Source organism: Kwoniella mangroviensis, assembly GCF_000507465.2.
Source record: "Kwoniella mangroviensis CBS 8507 chromosome 1 map unlocalized Ctg01, whole genome shotgun sequence".
In the NCBI taxonomy this organism is placed as follows: domain Eukaryota; kingdom Fungi; phylum Basidiomycota; class Tremellomycetes; order Tremellales; family Cryptococcaceae; genus Kwoniella; species Kwoniella mangrovensis.
The window spans coordinates 11,233,991-11,252,349 of record NW_027062533.1 but is presented as its reverse complement, the minus strand read 5'-3'; the positions used below and the strand labels follow the sequence as shown (position 1 = coordinate 11,252,349).

The following is an 18,359-nucleotide window of genomic DNA, read 5'->3' as shown; positions in this document are numbered from 1 at the left end:
TATGCTCAACGTTGGACATTGCATCGACGGGGGGGTTGATGATGGTGCAGTGGACATTCGCGTGGAAGCGGAATCAAATCAGATCAACATCATAAGCGTAGACGTCATCACATAATATATCAATACCAGGTACCACGTGCGCGAAGATGGGATGCCATTTTGTTGGATATCTTCCTGGACAAACACCCACTTGCTTGGGTGGTGCAATCTGGAGAATGAGAATGTGGGGCACCAGCTCCATCTATCAATACGAGTATCAAAACAGAAAAGCATCAACAAACAAATTGATCCGTGTTGAGATACGAGTACCATATCTCTCGAGTTATCTTATCAACTCACAACCCATACAACACAGATCGAACAATGCTGAGATGATCATACCATTCTTGCAAACGTCCTTCTGGCTCGTACGGAACATTCAATATGTCGCAAGTATCCCCCTCACACCTCCTATGTTACTCCTCCACCCTCCATCATTGGCACATGACGTGACTGATTTTCTTTCCATGCAAAATAGATAGCAGTGATTTTTGGTTTCACCACCATCCTATTCTCTCTCGCAGCATGGTACATCCTTAAACGATTCATACCATCACCTCTATCCTTTGTACCATTCCTAGGATCTACAGCGAAAACGAGGACTACGCGGAGAACTAGAAATGTCAAGGGCAAGGACGTCAAGCCCAGCGTAATCGAAAGAAGGCCAAATACCAGGTCTACCACCAGGACTCGCAAGTCGAATTCACGTAATGGTAATGGGACACTCTTCGAGAATTTGGGAACAGAAGTTTCGTCCACGGTAGGATCAGGCAAGCATCTGTTCCCCTGTAGGCCCATGCGATGACGTGATAAGTTGACAGATGAATCACAGCCTTGATACTCTGTTCAATCGCTTCGGGTTTGGTCTGCGTTTATTCATTGACTGAGAGAGGCTGTTATACACTTAGACATATGGGAATGTGAGTGAACCGCTTCAATATATCTTATCTCCAACAAAGCCATAAGTTATGCCGTATGCTAACTTTATGAAATTGGGCTCGATGTACGATGTAGAATAGAATGGTTACCTTGGAAAGAAGGGTTGAAATGCTACAGGACAAGATGGGATTGGTAAGTTTGCATATTCAGCTTGATCATTATAACCCATTTGTGCTATAGGCTAATGGTCTGGCCTGATCCGGTCGAGGATAGGTTCGCAGATGTGTTGGGAGAATTCATGTTGACAATTTTGCAATTACAAAACCACGAGTTCAGTCAGGGTGGCATGAAAGGCATGTAATCCACTCCAGGATATCGTAAATTATCACATATTCCGCTGAGAAGAGATGTTTTTTTGCCGACGCTTTTTCTACGATAACGTACACCTATATGAGAGAGTGCGGACGTGTAAAACAAACACCTCTACGTTCATTCTTTCATGCTAAGTTCGTCAATATGAAATTCTACTAATTTATGTATCTTTCTCTCCCTCAAGAACCAAATGATTCACTATCCTTTCTTGCTTTCTCACTTTCCTTGTTTGTATATCAAATGGTTGAAGATTGTCCATGGTTGTTCTCATGCACACGACCTAATATGATCAAATGATTTCTCCAAACCATCAGAGAGTGTCCTTCCTCCTTCATTATTATTGCCATCGTTGAAATCCCAAAAGTTCAATTAGAAATCCTCGTTACCCCAAGAAACCGTTCCATTTCTTCACATTTCTCGTTCGTGGTCTTGAAAATGTCCACGATATTCGATAAATGACCAGAGTGACCGTTTACAGTAAATCACATAAATTTGTATGGGACAAAGACGTGGGTGCCATCTTCTTTCATTATATATTGACCTTGACCTTGCCCTTGCCCTTGTCCATTCGGATTGGGATTCGGTATCGGATAATTCCCATCTTGTAGACTCATCTGATTGGAGTTCAAAGGCGGTGGACCTAGATGATTAGGCATCATATGACTACTATCATCCGTAGTAGGGGTAGTGAATATCTGATATTTCTGCTGCTGAGGTTGGAGGTTATATATCCTTGAATTCGTTGATATGGATTGACCTCCATCGCTCTGATTCGAGTTTATCCAATTATCGTAAGTCACACTTTCATCGACTGGTTCCATCAATCCTCCCGCGCCCGATGAGGAGTATGCGTTGCGTTGGTCACTAGACGCAGGAATATATCCTCTCACCAATGACATACCGGATATGTCAAAGGTAGGAGAAACGATAGGTGGGGAAGTATAGGGTGGCGAGGTTGTCGATAGGGTAGGTTCGCTATTATGTGATGATATTCGATTGTGATGACTATGGTTATGAGTGTGGTGATGATGTTGATGATGGATATGCTGGTGATGTTGCTGTTGGTAATGCTGCTGCTGCTGCTGATGATGATGATGACGATGTGCAGACTGTGAGCTTGTGGTAGACCTCGATTGCGCATCTGAAGGCAAACTAGGCTGGGTGGTATCCTGACTATCATTTGTCAATTTAGCAAGATCGGATAACACGGCTTCCCAGGTGCCATCCGTTTGAGCTTGACTGGATGCTGGTGAAGGTCGTTCTTGCCATTCTTTTCGAAGACTGAAAGCCCAACAATCTGTCAGATCATTCTTATCATGTACGACAAACAGGATGAATACACTTACTCAATTGATCGTTCCCACGCTTTGGCATGAGCCCATCTCAATTCCTATATTTATCGTCAACCAAATTATTCCGCCTGCAGCAAAAGAATACTTACGTTCAATGCCCTGATGCAGATCTGAATATCCTCGTCGGATCCTCCGGCCCTAGCCAACAGCATGGCGGTATAGTACGTTCCATCCCTTACCAGACTGGCATCCCATTCGAAAAATCTGGGTTCAAGACGGACAAGTCAGCTAAAGGGCATGACCACACATCATTACGGGCAATATGACTCACCTAGTCCCAACATGTCTTCGCACAATTTCCATTATCTGCCTAGTTTGCACATCGCATTTACTTTTGGATATGTCGAGTAGATGTTGGGCGTTGAGCAGGTCATTGTGCATGGCTTCGGGCGTAGATGGACTAGATTCAGTGATGAAAGCTGTAGTCTGAGCTTGGGCAAGCTTTGATATTCGGTCTTCGAGATTCGTTCGAATAACATTTTGAGCTTCGAACAAGAAGATCTTCCATCCATCTGCAAAGCTATCATCATCACAACGCGTCAGCTTTGCCCATTATAGGGAAGAATCGGGTGACCTACCGAATCACCTCATCTCCCTGAGCGAACGAAGGTCCGGAAGCTGACGCCTCGTATTTTAGTTGGTCGAAATCCTCCCAACATCTTTCTAAGGCTTCCCAAGCTTGCTTAACGAGATCGGCGTTAACGGCAGTCCGTCTTTTGGCTGCAGGTCCAGTTAAAGCTTTGTTGATCTTCCGACAGGCAAGAGCCAGATTGATGGGAGCGGTAGCGAATCTACTTGATAACCTGAATGCTGCTGAATCCCGAACAAGGGATCTATGGTCGATAGAATCTTGCATAGTTTCCAGATCTTCATCGTCCAGATGTAGTCGGCCGCCTTTCAGACCGGTGGTGATACCTTCATGTACGAATGCGTCTGTGAAATAGCAAACTCAGCTTCATACCTCCATGCTGGGTGGGGTAGAGGAAGAAACGTAACTCACACCAATAGATCCTGACTCTGACCCGGACCAGATCCTGTCCATCTAGATCATCGGACCCACCATTCACCCCGGCGGTACCACTGGGTTGACCATCGTAGCCCATGGCAACGAAGGAACAGAGAGTGAAGACTTGGGAAATGGCAGCTTCATACATCGACAATCTCTCGACGGGAGATGCGATACCTACATAAACTTTGTCAACATGCCGGATAGAAGGTCCAGAAGTGCAGATTCACTGACCATCTGTCAACGGTAGAACCATTAATAAGACCCTGACACCATCCCAAGTAGGTCTTCTCATCAACCCATATTCATCAATCTCTTTGAGGATAATCTCGATGACGAATTTCATTTTCTCCTTCCTCTTCTGCCTATCGTTTTCTCTGTTCATCTCTGCATCTCCTGGACCTAGTAGACTGATATCTTCCAACGGAGCACCCCCACCTTCCGGAACATCGAGTTTTCCATATTCATCAACGCCATACGAGACGGCCCAAGCGTACAGGACATGGCATAAGATAGCTCCTTCAGGCCCCATGGCGGATGCTGATGGGATAGGGTTGGAAAGATACCTTCCGATGAAATTCTGAGGATCGAGAACCGGTCCTGTACAGAATCAAGGTGACTAAAGTCAAGATCGGCCACAAGCTATCGGGGCGTAAGATTGACTCACGTTGAACTTGGAATCGTCTGAAGAACGCAGAATCGAAGAACTCTTTTGTCAGGTCAGGTATGATTCCTCCTCCATCTCTGGATTTTATCGGGCTTAGTGACATATCTGCGGTGGGTTCGCCCGTCTGATGAGCTACCGCAGCACTTGCAGCGGTTTTACCGAATAGCATTTCGATTTCTGATATCCTTTTACCTCGTCGAAGTTGCTTGGCGGCTTTCAGAGGGGCAAACTCGTCGCTGTGCATTGAAAAAGATCATTTAGTCAATACATTTTTTCCAGTAAGAGAGAAAGAGACTTGGGCGGTAGATGCTTGTGATCTAGGACTCACATGCAATTTAAACCTCTCTCTATACAGTTGGTACACGACACTTTCTTCTGCTTAGCCGCACCTTTACTCCTACTGGGTCCTACTCCATCATCTTCCATCGTTGCTTTCTCCGCTGCTTCCTGCTTATCTTTCAAGTCGCACTTGACCCTCCTATGCCTACATGCTCCACAAGCTGTGAATTGCTGTCGGGTAGTCTTCGATCCTGGTTTCTCAGATTTGCCAGAAGGTCCAGCTGAGGCATTGTTCTTCGAATTGGTGGACTGAGCTGTAGGAAGTGGCGCGGGGACGGCGGACTGCCAAACTTGGTGGTGGTCGATCGGAACGTTCGACATGACATCATGGGATGGGGGAGGTAGAGGGGGAGGGAAATAATCTTGCATGGCTGTGTTATGAGAAGATCCACTGTCCATCGGTACACCTGTAGGCGTATGTAGAGGAGGAAAGTATTCAGCCATATTGGGATTATGTGATGATCCACTTCCCGATGGCATCTCGTAAGGAGATACTATAATCGAGTGTTGCATCTGTTGATGCTGCTGCTGTTGGTGATCAAAATAATTGGGTGGAAGCTGATGTTGAGGTATCAGTACGGATGGACCATCATGTTCGATTTTCGGCTGAAAGCTCGAATCGTAAGGTTGATTCAATGTCATATTGACGGGTGGACCAGGAGGTTGATTCTCGGCAGCATAGAAGATATTGGGAGGTGGTGGAGGTGGGTAGTACCCTTGTACCTGTGGTACCTGGTCAGAATGCTGATGCTGATGGTGTTGGTGAGCATGGTGATCATGAGGCTTAGGATGAGATGGATGACCATAAGGATTTTGAGGAAGGTTGATGGGTGGTGGTCTACCTGGTTGGTTAGATCTATCCTGTTGCGGGTAGTTTGAGCCCTCGGCATGAGGGTAAGAATGGGGCATCTGTCCAATTTCCAAATCGGTCACCGTCGTCAGCAGGGATTCTTCCTACCAATTGGACATGGTAGAGACGATGAGGAGTATACGATGGAAGTTGATTGATGATGAGAAGAGATAGGAAAGACGATATTGAAATGATACCAGAATATGAACAATTTCAACTCACCTGGATCGGCCGGTATTACAAACGCAGTCTCTTCCCTGTCATTCATCACCCTTTTACAAAGATGGGATATCCTTTCAGACAATCAGACAAAGATTAGAGATCTTAATTCTGGGTACCCTTCTTGGCGCTTTGTTAGTGAGTTGAAATCGAAGCAAGGTCACAAGGTCAGGGCGACACTGTTAGCTGTCTTGTCTTGTCTTGTCCTGCCTTGCCTTGCCCTCTCCGATGAGCTATTTGTAGTTTGATAAGTCCAATTTGTAAATGGGAAGGACGGGCGAGGATGGATGATGCACACTTTGAGGACTGTGCTTTGATTGATTTTGATGGTGAGGATGGTGATGGTATGATATAAGGTGATCTAGAACGGTCTTGTAGTCGTTTAATTAAAATCCAAACCAATAAAAACCTCGTACTTGTGTTTGATGAAAGCTGATGCGTATGCTGATGCTGATGGGGGGTGATGTAAGAGACTATGCAGAATCAAGATCATATTGATTAGCTCGAGATCGTGCTTGTGCTTGTGCTGGTCACCGGCACATACACCGACATCGAGCCCTTCGTAGTCGTTGTAGACGCAAAGCAGATGAGCATGTCATATATACATTTTGTGACATACCTTTATGCCCTGACGGATGGTTCTTACAATCTGTCTGATATCTGATATTGAAACTTCTAATCTTTAATATATCGGACGAGTTCACTCCGAGATGCCCAAAGATATGGATAATATGTGTCCATCCAATTCACTTTTAAAAGTTATAATCCATGCACGCAGCCCTTTCAGCTGATGCAGTGGGGCGATGGTATGGATTGTTGAGTGGATAAGACCGAAGGGGTCGTTGATGTTGTGGAGATGCTCCGTCCGAATGTCGGGTTTGATGGCAGGGTGCCGAGGATCCAATCGCGATGACCAGGTTTCTGAATTGTATTGTTGATGCAAATGTAAATCAGAGGATGGGAGGTTGATGTGGTCAGAATGCAACAAGATGGGGGATAGATGGATAGACGGATAGATGACCGAGATGAACGCTTCGGACCCTTTTTGAGAAACCCCTTCCCAATATGTTGGAGGGTATGAAGACACGATATTGTATGAGGGTGGAGCCTATGCTTCCAAATTGATTTTCCTTTCGTCTTGTCTCCACTGACTCGATTGGATCGAGGAGCAGTAAGAGCGAGGATGGTAGTGCGAAATGGATGATCGTAATCGTAATCGCAATCGTAATCTGATGGGTGGAATGTCGATCTGATCTACTCGTATGATTTGGAATCTGACACTAATTACCATTCCCCCCCGGTCTGGCCATACCACCGATAGAACCGTTTTTTATTCTTTTTCCTTTTGGTCCTCTCCGTCAACTTCGGGGTCGGGAGATGGATTTATATCAGCAGACAATGAAAGATGATGAAAGTTCTCTTTTGTTCTCTGCTCTTCGAGATGATGATGGGCAGGGCAACAGAAATGCAACTGCTGGACTGGTACCAGATATCACTAAACTTTTAAACTATGCACAGTACTAACCGTAAGATGATCTTTCTTTTTTCCCTTCTTCCCTGTGTGCCTGTTGGTCGTTCCTATTACTGTAGAAAAGGATGTCTGGGAGAACCCTTTTCTGCACATCTCGGACATATATCGTATAACGTGGAATGGAGGCAACATCTCTCATCGCATCACCTTGTAACATAGTGGATATGTGATGGTACGTGGGAGATACCTAGGGGATGGATGCAATGATTATGAACGCCACTTATGTGTGACTCTTGTCAACACCTTCCTGCAGGAGGGGGAAATGGAGATTTACTGGTATTTGTTTCTCGGGTAAAAACATATTTAATCTTAAAATGCCAATATGTTCTTTTACGATATTAAAAAAAGCCCCTCAAAAGCTCCACTCAGCTTGAACTGCGGTTACCAGGGTCTATCAAACAGACACTTACTCACTGCTCACTTTCGTTCTTTCTCACGTTTTTACAATGGCACGCGCCTCATGCATGACTCACTCGTACCTTTGCCGGATGGAAAGCTGAAAACTGCAGTAAATCACCCTAGATATCATCTCTCTCTCTCTCTCTCTCTCTCTTGTAATCGATGATACGATACCTCGATGAAGGTAATTCATGCAATCTCACACACTGAACAGCTGACCGGAATTGTTACAGCAATACAGTCTGACTATGAGTATGGTTATCATAACCCTTACCAAACGTTTCGTTGTCGTTGTTGTTTGAAAGTGGATCAATCGCTCTTTCTCTTCAGAAAAATTAAATGAGAATGGGAAAATGGAGGCGTTTTCACCTGGCGCCATGAACTGGAATAAACACTCTTACGACGCTTTTTCGGCGATACACCCCTTCGTATCTTTCTAGCTGACAAAACCGCCTTATCACTGCCATACCAATACTGCGGTTCGGCATTTGTGACATCCCTCAGCTATAGTACTGTGCGCTGTACTGATACTGCAAGGTTTAGCATCAAGGGCTATCTATGGAGAATTACAAAGTCGCTCTCAACGGTACTGGTAGAGTATATCTGCGAAAAAGATACGAGAGACCACCGATCTGATCCAAGGAGAAAAATGCCGTTAGGTGTTCGAATCCTTACCGTAATTTCACGTTCTCTCCTACGAAGCGGAGGAATGCGCGTTTTGGTGTGATAGTCGGTGATGAAACAGACGATCAAAAGTGATCTGCATGCAATCTGCATGCATGCATGCGTCGTTGAACACGGTGATGATAACAATCTCTCAAGCTTTCAATGATACATAAATGCAGCTGCACACTTGCGCACAATGGTGTCTGCTGCTCCCACATGTGACGTCCTGTGATCAGAAAAGAAACTAAGTAATTTAGTATATGATCGGGAATGCTAAGAACTGCATAGCTTGAACACTCATGCGTTAGTTCTGTGTAGATAAATCCGTTAATTAATTCCTCTTCCTGACCGATGATGAGGCCTCTCTCTTGTCCATATGCCGATGAGCTCTCGGACGCAAATCGTGCAGCTGGATAAGGAGGCGGTAAACCACAACTTTCATCCTGCCCATGTAGAGTGGATTGCGAATGAATTTAATTTGCAAAATATGGCTATTGATCTGTCACTGTTCATTAAAAGGAAGACGATACGGCCGAAGCTAATGCTAACGACTCTTATATTCGGCTCCAGCAAATTTCGACAAGCGTATTGCTCGGCGTCACCTAGAGACACGCACGGTGGCGTTGCCACCCCCTTCCATCTTCCCTGTTTACTTTATCGTGTTGAGGACGCCGAATCGTCCACGTAGCTATCCATACCATCACTCACAATGCTGCACCATACCTTGAGCTCGTTCGATATTGACATTCGAGCATGATGTATGGCTTAGTCGTACCCAGAACCTCTTTCTGATTGATCAAGAATTGAGGGAAAGAGCTACAAACCGTATCAAACATGAAGCTGGCAATCTAGACCGAGCACAGCCCACGCCATGGCTGAAGAAGGGCTCTGACAGTAAGTAATGGACGCCATTTCCGCAGTCGTCTTGCCAAGCAGCAAGAGCTCCACTCAGGGGGTGGGTGTAGTAAACGATACCGAATAGTTCCCGTCGTAGAGAGTGCATAATGGCTGTTCAATGTTTACTGCATCCCATCTAATATGGATGGCGACTCGTCATCTGACTCAAGTTGAACACATTTGCAGTGTACTGTTCTATGCAATCACGTAGCTGGATTCTCATCCAGCAGCGCAGCTCCCTGGTGCTTGAAAGCCTCGCCACCAGTTTGGACATCTTTGATCACTCCTTCCTACAATTTCAAAGCCACACAACCAGCTTCAGCTAATTACCGTTTGCAATTCAGGTTCGACAAATGACAACATACCTCTTTCAACCGTAACAACACACCAATTATACTCAAGCTATACACATATAATGTATGAACCTATGTCAACCATCCAAATACGTGATGAAACGACAAAAGGTGTACTCACTCGGTTCCCGGGGGTCCTACCAAACTAGCGCAGATAGTTTGCATTTCCATCCGCTGAGATGATAGACTGTGGAATGGGACTTGTCCTACGGGGATGACAAGATGAGGAAATCCTCCTATACTTGCTGGAACGTATGATCCAAGGGGACTGGAAAACGGATAAGTCAGTTGAGCAATACGGAATGATAAATTATAGGAGATGTCAAGAACTGTGGTTCTCACTTGGTACGTCTGCCAAGAGGGATGGATACTTCATTTAGCTTTTGTTCGCCATAAATTGGAAGCCATTCCAAAGCAGTGAGTTCGATACATTTGCCATCACACCCGTATTACCGTACATCAGCAACCCACGTACCAACCCCATTCATTGGACAATGACCACTCACAAACAACTTGCTTCATCCACATCATTCCACTCCAACAGGTCCAAGAACCATTTACCCGCTTTTCCAAATTTTTCTTTCATCCGGCGGAACTTCTCTTCGTCCCATTCTTCCTGTTGGGCAACCTTGGACGATTCTCTTACCCGATGACCTAGGGGAGGTAATCTACCTTCATGTCGGGATTGATACCTCTCATATATACCTTTCCCGAAATCCTTCCATTGCGATCTATTCGAAAAATTTACTTAGTCAGACCACGAGATCAGAATTCAGAGAATGACTGACGCTCCGATGGCTTTTGGTATCTCATCTTCTCCTAGAATCTCAACTTTTGTAGCAACAATCTCTGAGATATTGACTTTCTTTACATTCATCTTGGCCGCTCTCAATGAGATGGACAGGGCTGACTTACTGTTAATCCAGATCGCAGGAACCTTGAAATGGCATTTGATTATTCAATTATTAGCATGATCATACTATCTTCGACTTATCGTTTCTTCTGGAAAGTGTCTACCACTTACTGGGACGTTTTGACCTTTCCGACAATGACAGCACCAGCCTCCTCATGGATCTTCAAGCTTGGAGCTGTCTCTTGCTTTTGGAATCGGCCGTTCAGATGGGCGAATACTCTACTTCCTGCTTTAGTAGGAAGACCTTCGACATCGAAGATATCTGACTCTCGTCATTAGTAACTAATTAAGCTGTAACACTAGAAATATTCGACCGCCTACCTTTGACACCCTATAGCAATCCTTGCAAGCTACCTCGACGATTCATACTGTACATTCTGGAAGGTACGACTATCATCAGATTCCCATCTCCATCCACCTTGTTCAGCATCGAATATCCTCCTAATCCATCATGCACAGCATAGCATCCCAATAAGAATGCCTTGGAAGTATCTGGATATAGACGATAGACAGGGTATAGACCGGTCTTCAAATCACCATTCTCGGTTCGATAGAGGTATGATCCGGTGATCTCCGGGAATGGCCAACCTAGCTTGCTGATTATTGAAAGAAAAGGGTTGAAGACTTTTGAGCTATGCTGATGGTCTTATCGATAATCACAAGATCAAATTGGGTAGACTGAGAAATCCATTCCAGTACTGACTCCTCAAGTACAAGACCGGTTCCGTGATTCTGTGATCGATGGACTATATTTCGCATCAAACCAGGAGACAGCACATCATCTTCATGGAGGTAAGTTCGTATCACTTTGTCCAATATCTTTCGATTTACCGGAACTCCAGGAGTAGGTGGGAGACTTATGATGGTGATGGACTGAAATTGGCTGTCGTCTTTCAGCCCCGGAATGTGGGGGAGAGTACGTAATGGATGATGATAAGGGGTGAAATAAGGCATCCCATCGATGTGATACTACATGTGGCATCTGCCGTGCATTAGCTCTCGCATGGACAAGCAGCACGCTCGACCCATCGGGAAGTCACTTACAAAAAGTTCTGGCTCCGGCTTGAAAGTACCCAAGGTAGTCTCTATTAACGACATTTTGTTTGGGGATCATGCATATATAGAATCGTCGGTAACGGATTATCGCGCTGTATGGCCGATTTGAACGAAAAGGTTCCAGTCTATGAGTAATCTATATATCATCGTTGAACGCTGATCACCTTTTGATGGGAAATGATGTCATCTTGATATAATTTGATGGTGAAAGCGGGCCATATGGACTTGTCCTCCTTTGTGCTCCCAAAGACAAGGGCCACAAGTTCATCATCAGTACAAATTATCAATGCTTACAGTACATTGAACAACTGCCAACAAAGGATGTGAGACTTCAGTTGTTCCAGTAAAAAGCAGGAAGATTGATATGGTGGCGTTAAGTCATCATCTCGTCTCTTTGCCATGAATTACGATACTACGGATAATCCGACACAAGGATCATTCATGCAGTATCGGCTTATTTATTTTAACCGCTCCTCGCCCTTCTGCCTTCGCGACTCCTTCTTGATTTACTGGCGTTACTGGACTTACCTTCTGCAGTCGTACTATCTTTGTAAATATATTTCTCTCTCCCTCTCTCCCTCATTCTTTCCGCCACTTTACTCCTCAACCCCTCACTCTGATCTTCCGAAGTAATCTCGTCCCACGTCAATCCTTGGGACTTTGTATTATTCCCTTCACCATCTACAGAATGAACATAGTACTTCGTATTTTTCTCATCACCCTTTGTACAGGTCGACGAGATAGTGATAGTATTGGTCTTTCCATCATCGTCAAAAGTGAATCTATCGACCTTCTTCAACTTTGGCGCGCCTTTTCCTTTACCCGCAGCAGCGAATTTTTCGGTATATTTTGTTGTATGCTATGTTGTCACTTGATTTGAGCTCACTCAAGCTCAACAAAGTAGGTTTGGCTCCACTGGATTCTTCTTTTCCATCTGTACTAGCGGTGGATTCGCTGATATACCATTTTCGGCGTTTATTGGAATCTCGCTGGGAAGAGGATGGCCAATAACTGATTTCGGATGTGGTACTGTCTTCAGTCTTGTAAGAGAACCTCTGTTTCGGTGAAGACCTCTTAGAAGATTTAATAGGTTTGGTACTTTCCTCTTTGGTAGTAGTGTCGGTTGCACTTGCGTCGGTATTTGTATCTGTGGCTGTGTCACTCATTTCGTTTCAATATGTTCTACTGTGCTATGTGTTTATATCAAGATGAACAAGTTGATATTTGAGGATGTATAACTTATACTGTACATACTCTCCTGGTCCGACTCTCTTACATGATCTTCCGATACAATCCAAATCGAATGCTGACTCGAATTGATCTGAATATGAAATCGACTCAATGCTCGTTCCTTTCATTCCCTACCGGGGAGACGCATAGCCACGAAAACTTCTTGTAACCCAAGAATCAACAGTGAGTTAAAAAATGTATGCTAGTATTGTACAGTGAGATGTACAAGTCAGAATAACCTTTGTTTTCTATACACAGCAGAAGGTCACTTGCGCTACCATCAGGTGGTGGGAACTGATGTCATCCATCGTTGATGGCATGAAGCATCATGTGTTCAAGGATCCATCATTCAAGCTCAGACACGTTTTGCTTTTTACGTTTCGCATGTTTTGCATACGTCCATCGAACTGACAAACTCAAGAGAAGAACGAATTATTATTCTATTATTACAATCCAATCCTACGAGAGAGAATATTGAGATTCACATTACTTTGGAGATTCTATTCTATACGAAAATTCAATCCTAACCCGACTGTATCGTTCGATATCAAAACACACAACGCAGGCCAAAGGAAAAAGTGCGAAAATAAGGTAAGAATGTAATTGTAGATAGAAATGAATATTTGAATGCAAATAAGATTGAAATGTCTGAATTTGAGTTAACAACAACAAACCGAAGCCGAATTTCGATTACTTCCCACCACTTATACTTAACAGACTTGTCATACTATTCCCGTTTCCAATACCCAAGGGACTCAGATCATTAGGTAAAGATCCAGAAACAGACGCAGACGCAGAGGCAGATAATGATGCCGTCTGATCATCATCGTTGTTCAAGAGGGACACGTCGACTGAAGATCTTCTAGCCTTCTTTCCACCGCTTGTACCATTCGTCGTCGCAGTCGTATTACCACCAGATTTTTTGCTGTTGCCACTTCCGCCGGTGTTATTGGTATTAGACCCTTTAGTATTAGTCGTAGAAGTTGATGAAGTCGATGGACCAGATACACTATTTTTACGTGATCCACCTTCGCCCTTTGGTCCTGGACCCGCTCTATTCCTATTTACCAACAGCACAAAAAAAAAACAATCAGCTTACGAGCAATTACTTTGGGACATGAAGTGAGACAACATACCTCTTCTTGATCACGTCAGTCTTCAGAGATAACGGTCTGACCACCCCGTGTAGTTTCTACATCACCCCCACACAATCAGCATCGTTATCGGCGACCTTATATTACACGATTGTTACTCACATAGAACAGTCCACAAGCATTACATAATGGTTGGCCTTCAGGATCTCTCCTCCAAAGGGGTGTATTCGTAGTCTGACAATTCGTACACATCGTAGGTGATTCACCCGTATTGATGATGGATCCAGGTCCACTCTCAGGTTCAGGTACACCATCGTCATCATTATCATCTTCTTCATGCTCTTCTCCTTCACCACCACCACCAAGATCGATTCGGTCGTTCTTGTTATTATTGTTGTGATTGTTGTTGTCCCTGTTCTTGGATTTCGATTTCGATTTGCCAAGTGAGCCACTTAACGAAGTATTCTTGTCATGGCCTTTAGTCAGTGAGCTTCCCTGACCTTGGGAGGGGATGCGCAAAGTCTGTAGATTAGGCGAACTGTTAGATCTAACAGGTCCAGATCCATTTGAAGAACCAGAAAAAGGTAAAGAAGGAGGTGGCATCGATGATTTGTCGACTGCTTTCCCACCAACGGATTTGGGTAATGGCTTGATCGTATTCCCACTTTGACTGGTGGTAGTTCCAGGAGTAGGTGCACCATTCAGACTCGAAGGAGAAATCGCATTAGGCGAAGCATCGGTATTGGCATTACCATTGGATAAAAGTTGATTCTGCAGTGCACCTAGCACCTGAGAAGGGTTGATGTGGGTAAAAGGTGAAGCAGCTGAATTGGCATTAAGGTATAAATGCATCAATTGTTGGAAATCGAATGGGTTATCGCCTCCAGGTTGTGACGATTGTGTCGGTGAACCAATATTAGGTAACGATAATCCTGCCCCTGCAATTGTAGGCTCAATTAGACCGAATGCTGAAGGAGATCCAAATGCGGATGTATCGGCTGTAGCAGGTTGACTTGATGCCCATTCAGCTATATCTTCGGCGGTGATCTCAGACATGTTCAAACCCTCGTTACCTGCAGGAGTAGTTCCACTAGCAGCAGCAATGTCAAAGAAGTTGTCGTATGACTGGGGGAAGCTGAATGTAAAGTTCGATGTGGGGAAGCCAGAATCGCCTTCAGGCAATGGTATAGTCTTTCCATCTCTGGGTGAAGCTTCCGCCTGTCTCTTTCGAGGATTGAACTGAGATGTGGGTGACACTCCTAGATCGCCATCTCCTTCTTCATGAGCCTGTACAGTATGATCGAAGCTTGTCTTTCGTACTCTTCTAGGTAGATATCCATATTGAGGATGGAAGTTCTCTTCTGTTTCAGAGTAAAGGCCTGGACCGTTGATACCTGGGAGATGAGGCTGTCTATCTCTTGATGTCGGACTAAGACCCGCAGCTAGAGCCGCTTGGATTTCGTCCAAAGTGATAGCCCCGTTCGGAGGTGCGGAAGCAGCAAGCATGTCGAGCGAATGGGGTTGCTTCAAAGAAGGCTGAATGTCGAGCGGACCTTCTTGCACTGGTGGTAATGATTTGTTAGGATGCGATCGTGAGAAGCTCGATCCAGCTGATCTGGGTCCAGGAAGGTCCGGCGCTTTCCTAGTGGAATTTGCCCACTCATTCTGGGATGGCATGTGCATGCCCATTTCAGCCGTGGGTGTGCCACCAGAAGCAAGAAGCTGATGAGCATGATGTTCGCTGAAAGGATTTTGTCTGAACGGTAAAGCGGATCTCGACCTTGATCGGGACGATGCTCTCCAATCGATATCCATAGGTATACGCGATCGAGATCGACTTGCCGCACGCCAATCAATGTCCATTCCGCTAAACATTGCAGGTGAATACATTAGCTAAGATCATCAAGACATAAATGGCATAACTCACTCAGGCGATGGATTACTAGCAGCTCCAGCAAACCCTACTATCCTCGATTTTCCTTTCGGTCTACCTCGTTCAGCTTCTACGTTGGGCGTGGTAGTAGGCACAGCATCTCTGGATTCTTCCACTTCCGCAATATATTCTTTGGCCAACCTCTCTTGTTCTTCCCTTTCTGCCTTTTCCTTTGCCGCAGCTTCTTCTTCCTTCTTCTTCAGAGTCAGATGCATCATCCTCCAAGTCAAATTTTCCATCCTTTGACCATTAGGCAAAACCTCTCTAGCACGTGCGTAGGCTTTCCAGACTTGAGTCGCTAAAGGATCTTTCCTAGCCATCTGTTCGGGCGATCCGACTTCAGGTAGTACAGGTGAAGTCACGTCGCTTTGAGATGGTCGTCGGGTGACGGGGTAAGAACCGATAGTACTGATGGGTGGAGTGGCGAGTGGTGTAGTTGGCATTCTACCATGAAGGAAATCGTCGTTTAGAATATCATCAACGATACTAACGTTTCTTCCTTTCTGAGAACCCGAACCTTCAGGTGACGATACATTTTGGAAATATCCAGGTGTAGGTGCATCAGCAGGCATCGAAGGCCAGATGGATGACCCGGCATTTGGGTCCTGATTGGGCTGTTGGGCGTTCAGCCCCATGGCAATCCCCATTCCCATCCTGATTGCCATTTCTAATCCCGCAGTGCCGTATTGAGCCAGATGCTCTATAGATAATCCAGCAGGCAAGGGTGGAAGAGTGTCTAGGCTGACGCCTTGTGGTGTACCGGTGGAAGATTCCCCGCGAGGAGCTTCGGAACCTGCTCGAGAAGGCATCTGAGAAGAGGGAAGGCTACCAGAGTTACTTGGCAGACTGGGATATCCTGGTGCAGGGGGTTGAGGGGCTTCTCGCCGTCGAGGGGCGATAGGAGGGTATCGATTGGAGTGAGAACCGGCAGACACCTAGTTGATGATCAATAAACCAGATCAGGTTATGACAAAAACAAATCAAATGCTCACCTCAACTGGACTGTTGAAACCACCGAAATCACTTCCACCAGGTGTCGTCACGGGAGTCTCCACATATCCACCAAGTCTATCAGGCAACGGCCACGGTGTTGAGGGGGCAGTCGAACTCTTTCTTTGCGGCTGTTGGAATTGTTGCTGGTGTTCCTGAGGGGATGCGAATTGTGAGAAGTTCATGTTACCGTAACTTCCCGGAGTTCCATACCCAGTAAGAGACGATATAGAATCACAGAAAGACCCAGATGGAGGTGGTACAGAAGTCTGATACATATTATTATTGCCGTTGGAAGGAGGGGATGTATTGCTGTTCTGTTGATTTTGTAAACGACGACTTAGAAGACTCGTGCTGCCTTGCGAGATTGATGGCACAGATGAAATGGAGGATGACGAAGATCCCGGAGCAGGGAAGTGGGCTGAGAAGTCGAATGCTGCGCCGTTGGTAGCTTTCTCCTGACTTTGTTGTACCAGTTCAGCGAGAGTATCGAATATCCCAGGATCTACGGCATTCTCTTCAACTGGTGCGGGTTGAGTGGTTTCGGGTGTTAACCAACTACTGGGATTGGGCAAGTTCGACCAATCGAATGCAGGCTGATTTTGTAGCATACCGGAGTTGTTTTGATTGGTCCAAGGAGAAGGAGGGGGATCCAGCGGAGTAGTCGACAGTGCAGGTTGACTTTGTGGTTGGTTTCGTTTGTTTGGTGCGGAACGAGCGTATTGAGAGTTGTAAGAAGAAGGTCCGTATGATGATTGTGATGGTCCTCCGGGTCCCAAGGATGATGCTTGAGCGCCGAGGGAGAAAGCGTTTCCACCTGCGCTTGCACCTAACGCAGTTATAGAATCAATTGGGGTGAGCGGAGTAGGAGTGGTGGCGATGGATGATTGATGGTATGAGCCTTCTCTGGAATGGTGACCTGCGCTAGTTGAAACTTGAGGGAAAGAAGGATAAGGTTGAGAAGGGTATGCAAATGATCCATTCTTCCTATTGATGGGTACGGCGGGAGACATAGATGGAGTGGGAGGGTTGGAGTGTCGTGAGGAAGATGCAGAAGGTGGTCGTTCAGGTTGTCTTTGATTTCTCGGACTGACATGTTGATGCTGCTGTTGATGATGATGTTTCCCTCCTCCTGAATCTACTGTGAAAGGACCTTTCTTACCTCCCGATGAGGTCCTCCAAGGTAACTTATCCATGTTACCAGAAGAACCCGTGTGGTTGTTGGTGGTATGTTTCGGCTGATGGCTCCCTACTCCACGTTGAGAATTGCTACTACCACTCCGACCGGTAGGTTTTGATCTTGCTGCAGGACCAGAGCCTGGTAGAGCCGGTGAAGGCTTGATAGGTTTAGGTAGGAGTGGTCTTAACTTCTGTGTGGTTGTACTGCTTCCTGAATTGGTGGATACGGGTGATGATTTGGACGAAGTAGTTGATCTAGGTGAAGGTCCCGAGACGTCTGGTGATTGGGCCGGGGGAGAAATCTTGTCGGGTTGTTTTGCTGACGGGCGAGTATAGAAGAAGATGATATATAGCGGGAGCTGCGAGTAGACGGAAGTATCAGCAAAGAATGGAAG

At 45.5% G+C, this 18,359-nt stretch overlaps 4 protein-coding genes across 4 annotated transcripts; all 4 read right to left on the bottom strand.

Annotated features, from left to right (window-relative positions):
- Positions 1 to 1,772: 1,772 nt before the first annotated feature.
- On the bottom strand, positions 1,773 to 5,563 carry I203_104275 (uncharacterized protein; the record flags this gene model as incomplete). The annotated part of the gene is made up of 9 exons (XM_019144136.1): positions 1,773 to 2,571; positions 2,637 to 2,680; positions 2,732 to 2,846; positions 2,914 to 3,162; positions 3,221 to 3,575; positions 3,643 to 3,825; positions 3,883 to 4,248; positions 4,316 to 4,551; positions 4,644 to 5,563. 9 exons carry the CDS (start codon positions 5,561 to 5,563, stop codon positions 1,773 to 1,775), a joined length of 3,267 nt encoding a protein of 1,088 aa, XP_019007185.1.
- Positions 5,564 to 9,419: 3,856 nt separating this feature from the next.
- I203_104274 (uncharacterized protein) lies at positions 9,420 to 11,580 on the bottom strand (the record flags this gene model as incomplete). The annotated part of the gene is made up of 10 exons (XM_019144137.1): positions 9,420 to 9,506; positions 9,582 to 9,618; positions 9,691 to 9,837; positions 10,076 to 10,300; positions 10,358 to 10,483; positions 10,594 to 10,744; positions 10,804 to 10,813; positions 10,871 to 11,078; positions 11,186 to 11,451; positions 11,527 to 11,580. 10 exons carry the CDS (start codon positions 11,578 to 11,580, stop codon positions 9,420 to 9,422), a joined length of 1,311 nt encoding a protein of 436 aa, XP_019007186.1.
- A 421-nt stretch (positions 11,581 to 12,001) lies between these two features.
- On the bottom strand, positions 12,002 to 12,704 carry I203_104273 (uncharacterized protein; the record flags this gene model as incomplete). Its single annotated transcript, XM_019144138.1, has 2 exons — positions 12,002 to 12,354; positions 12,425 to 12,704. 2 exons carry the CDS (start codon positions 12,702 to 12,704, stop codon positions 12,002 to 12,004), a joined length of 633 nt encoding a protein of 210 aa, XP_019007187.1.
- A 754-nt stretch (positions 12,705 to 13,458) lies between these two features.
- I203_104272 (uncharacterized protein) lies at positions 13,459 to 17,981 on the bottom strand (the record flags this gene model as incomplete). Its single annotated transcript, XM_019144139.2, has 5 exons — positions 13,459 to 13,828; positions 13,905 to 13,960; positions 14,025 to 15,729; positions 15,790 to 16,730; positions 16,788 to 17,981. 5 exons carry the CDS (start codon positions 17,979 to 17,981, stop codon positions 13,459 to 13,461), a joined length of 4,266 nt encoding a protein of 1,421 aa, XP_019007188.2.
- Between the last annotated feature and the right edge of the window lie 378 nt (positions 17,982 to 18,359).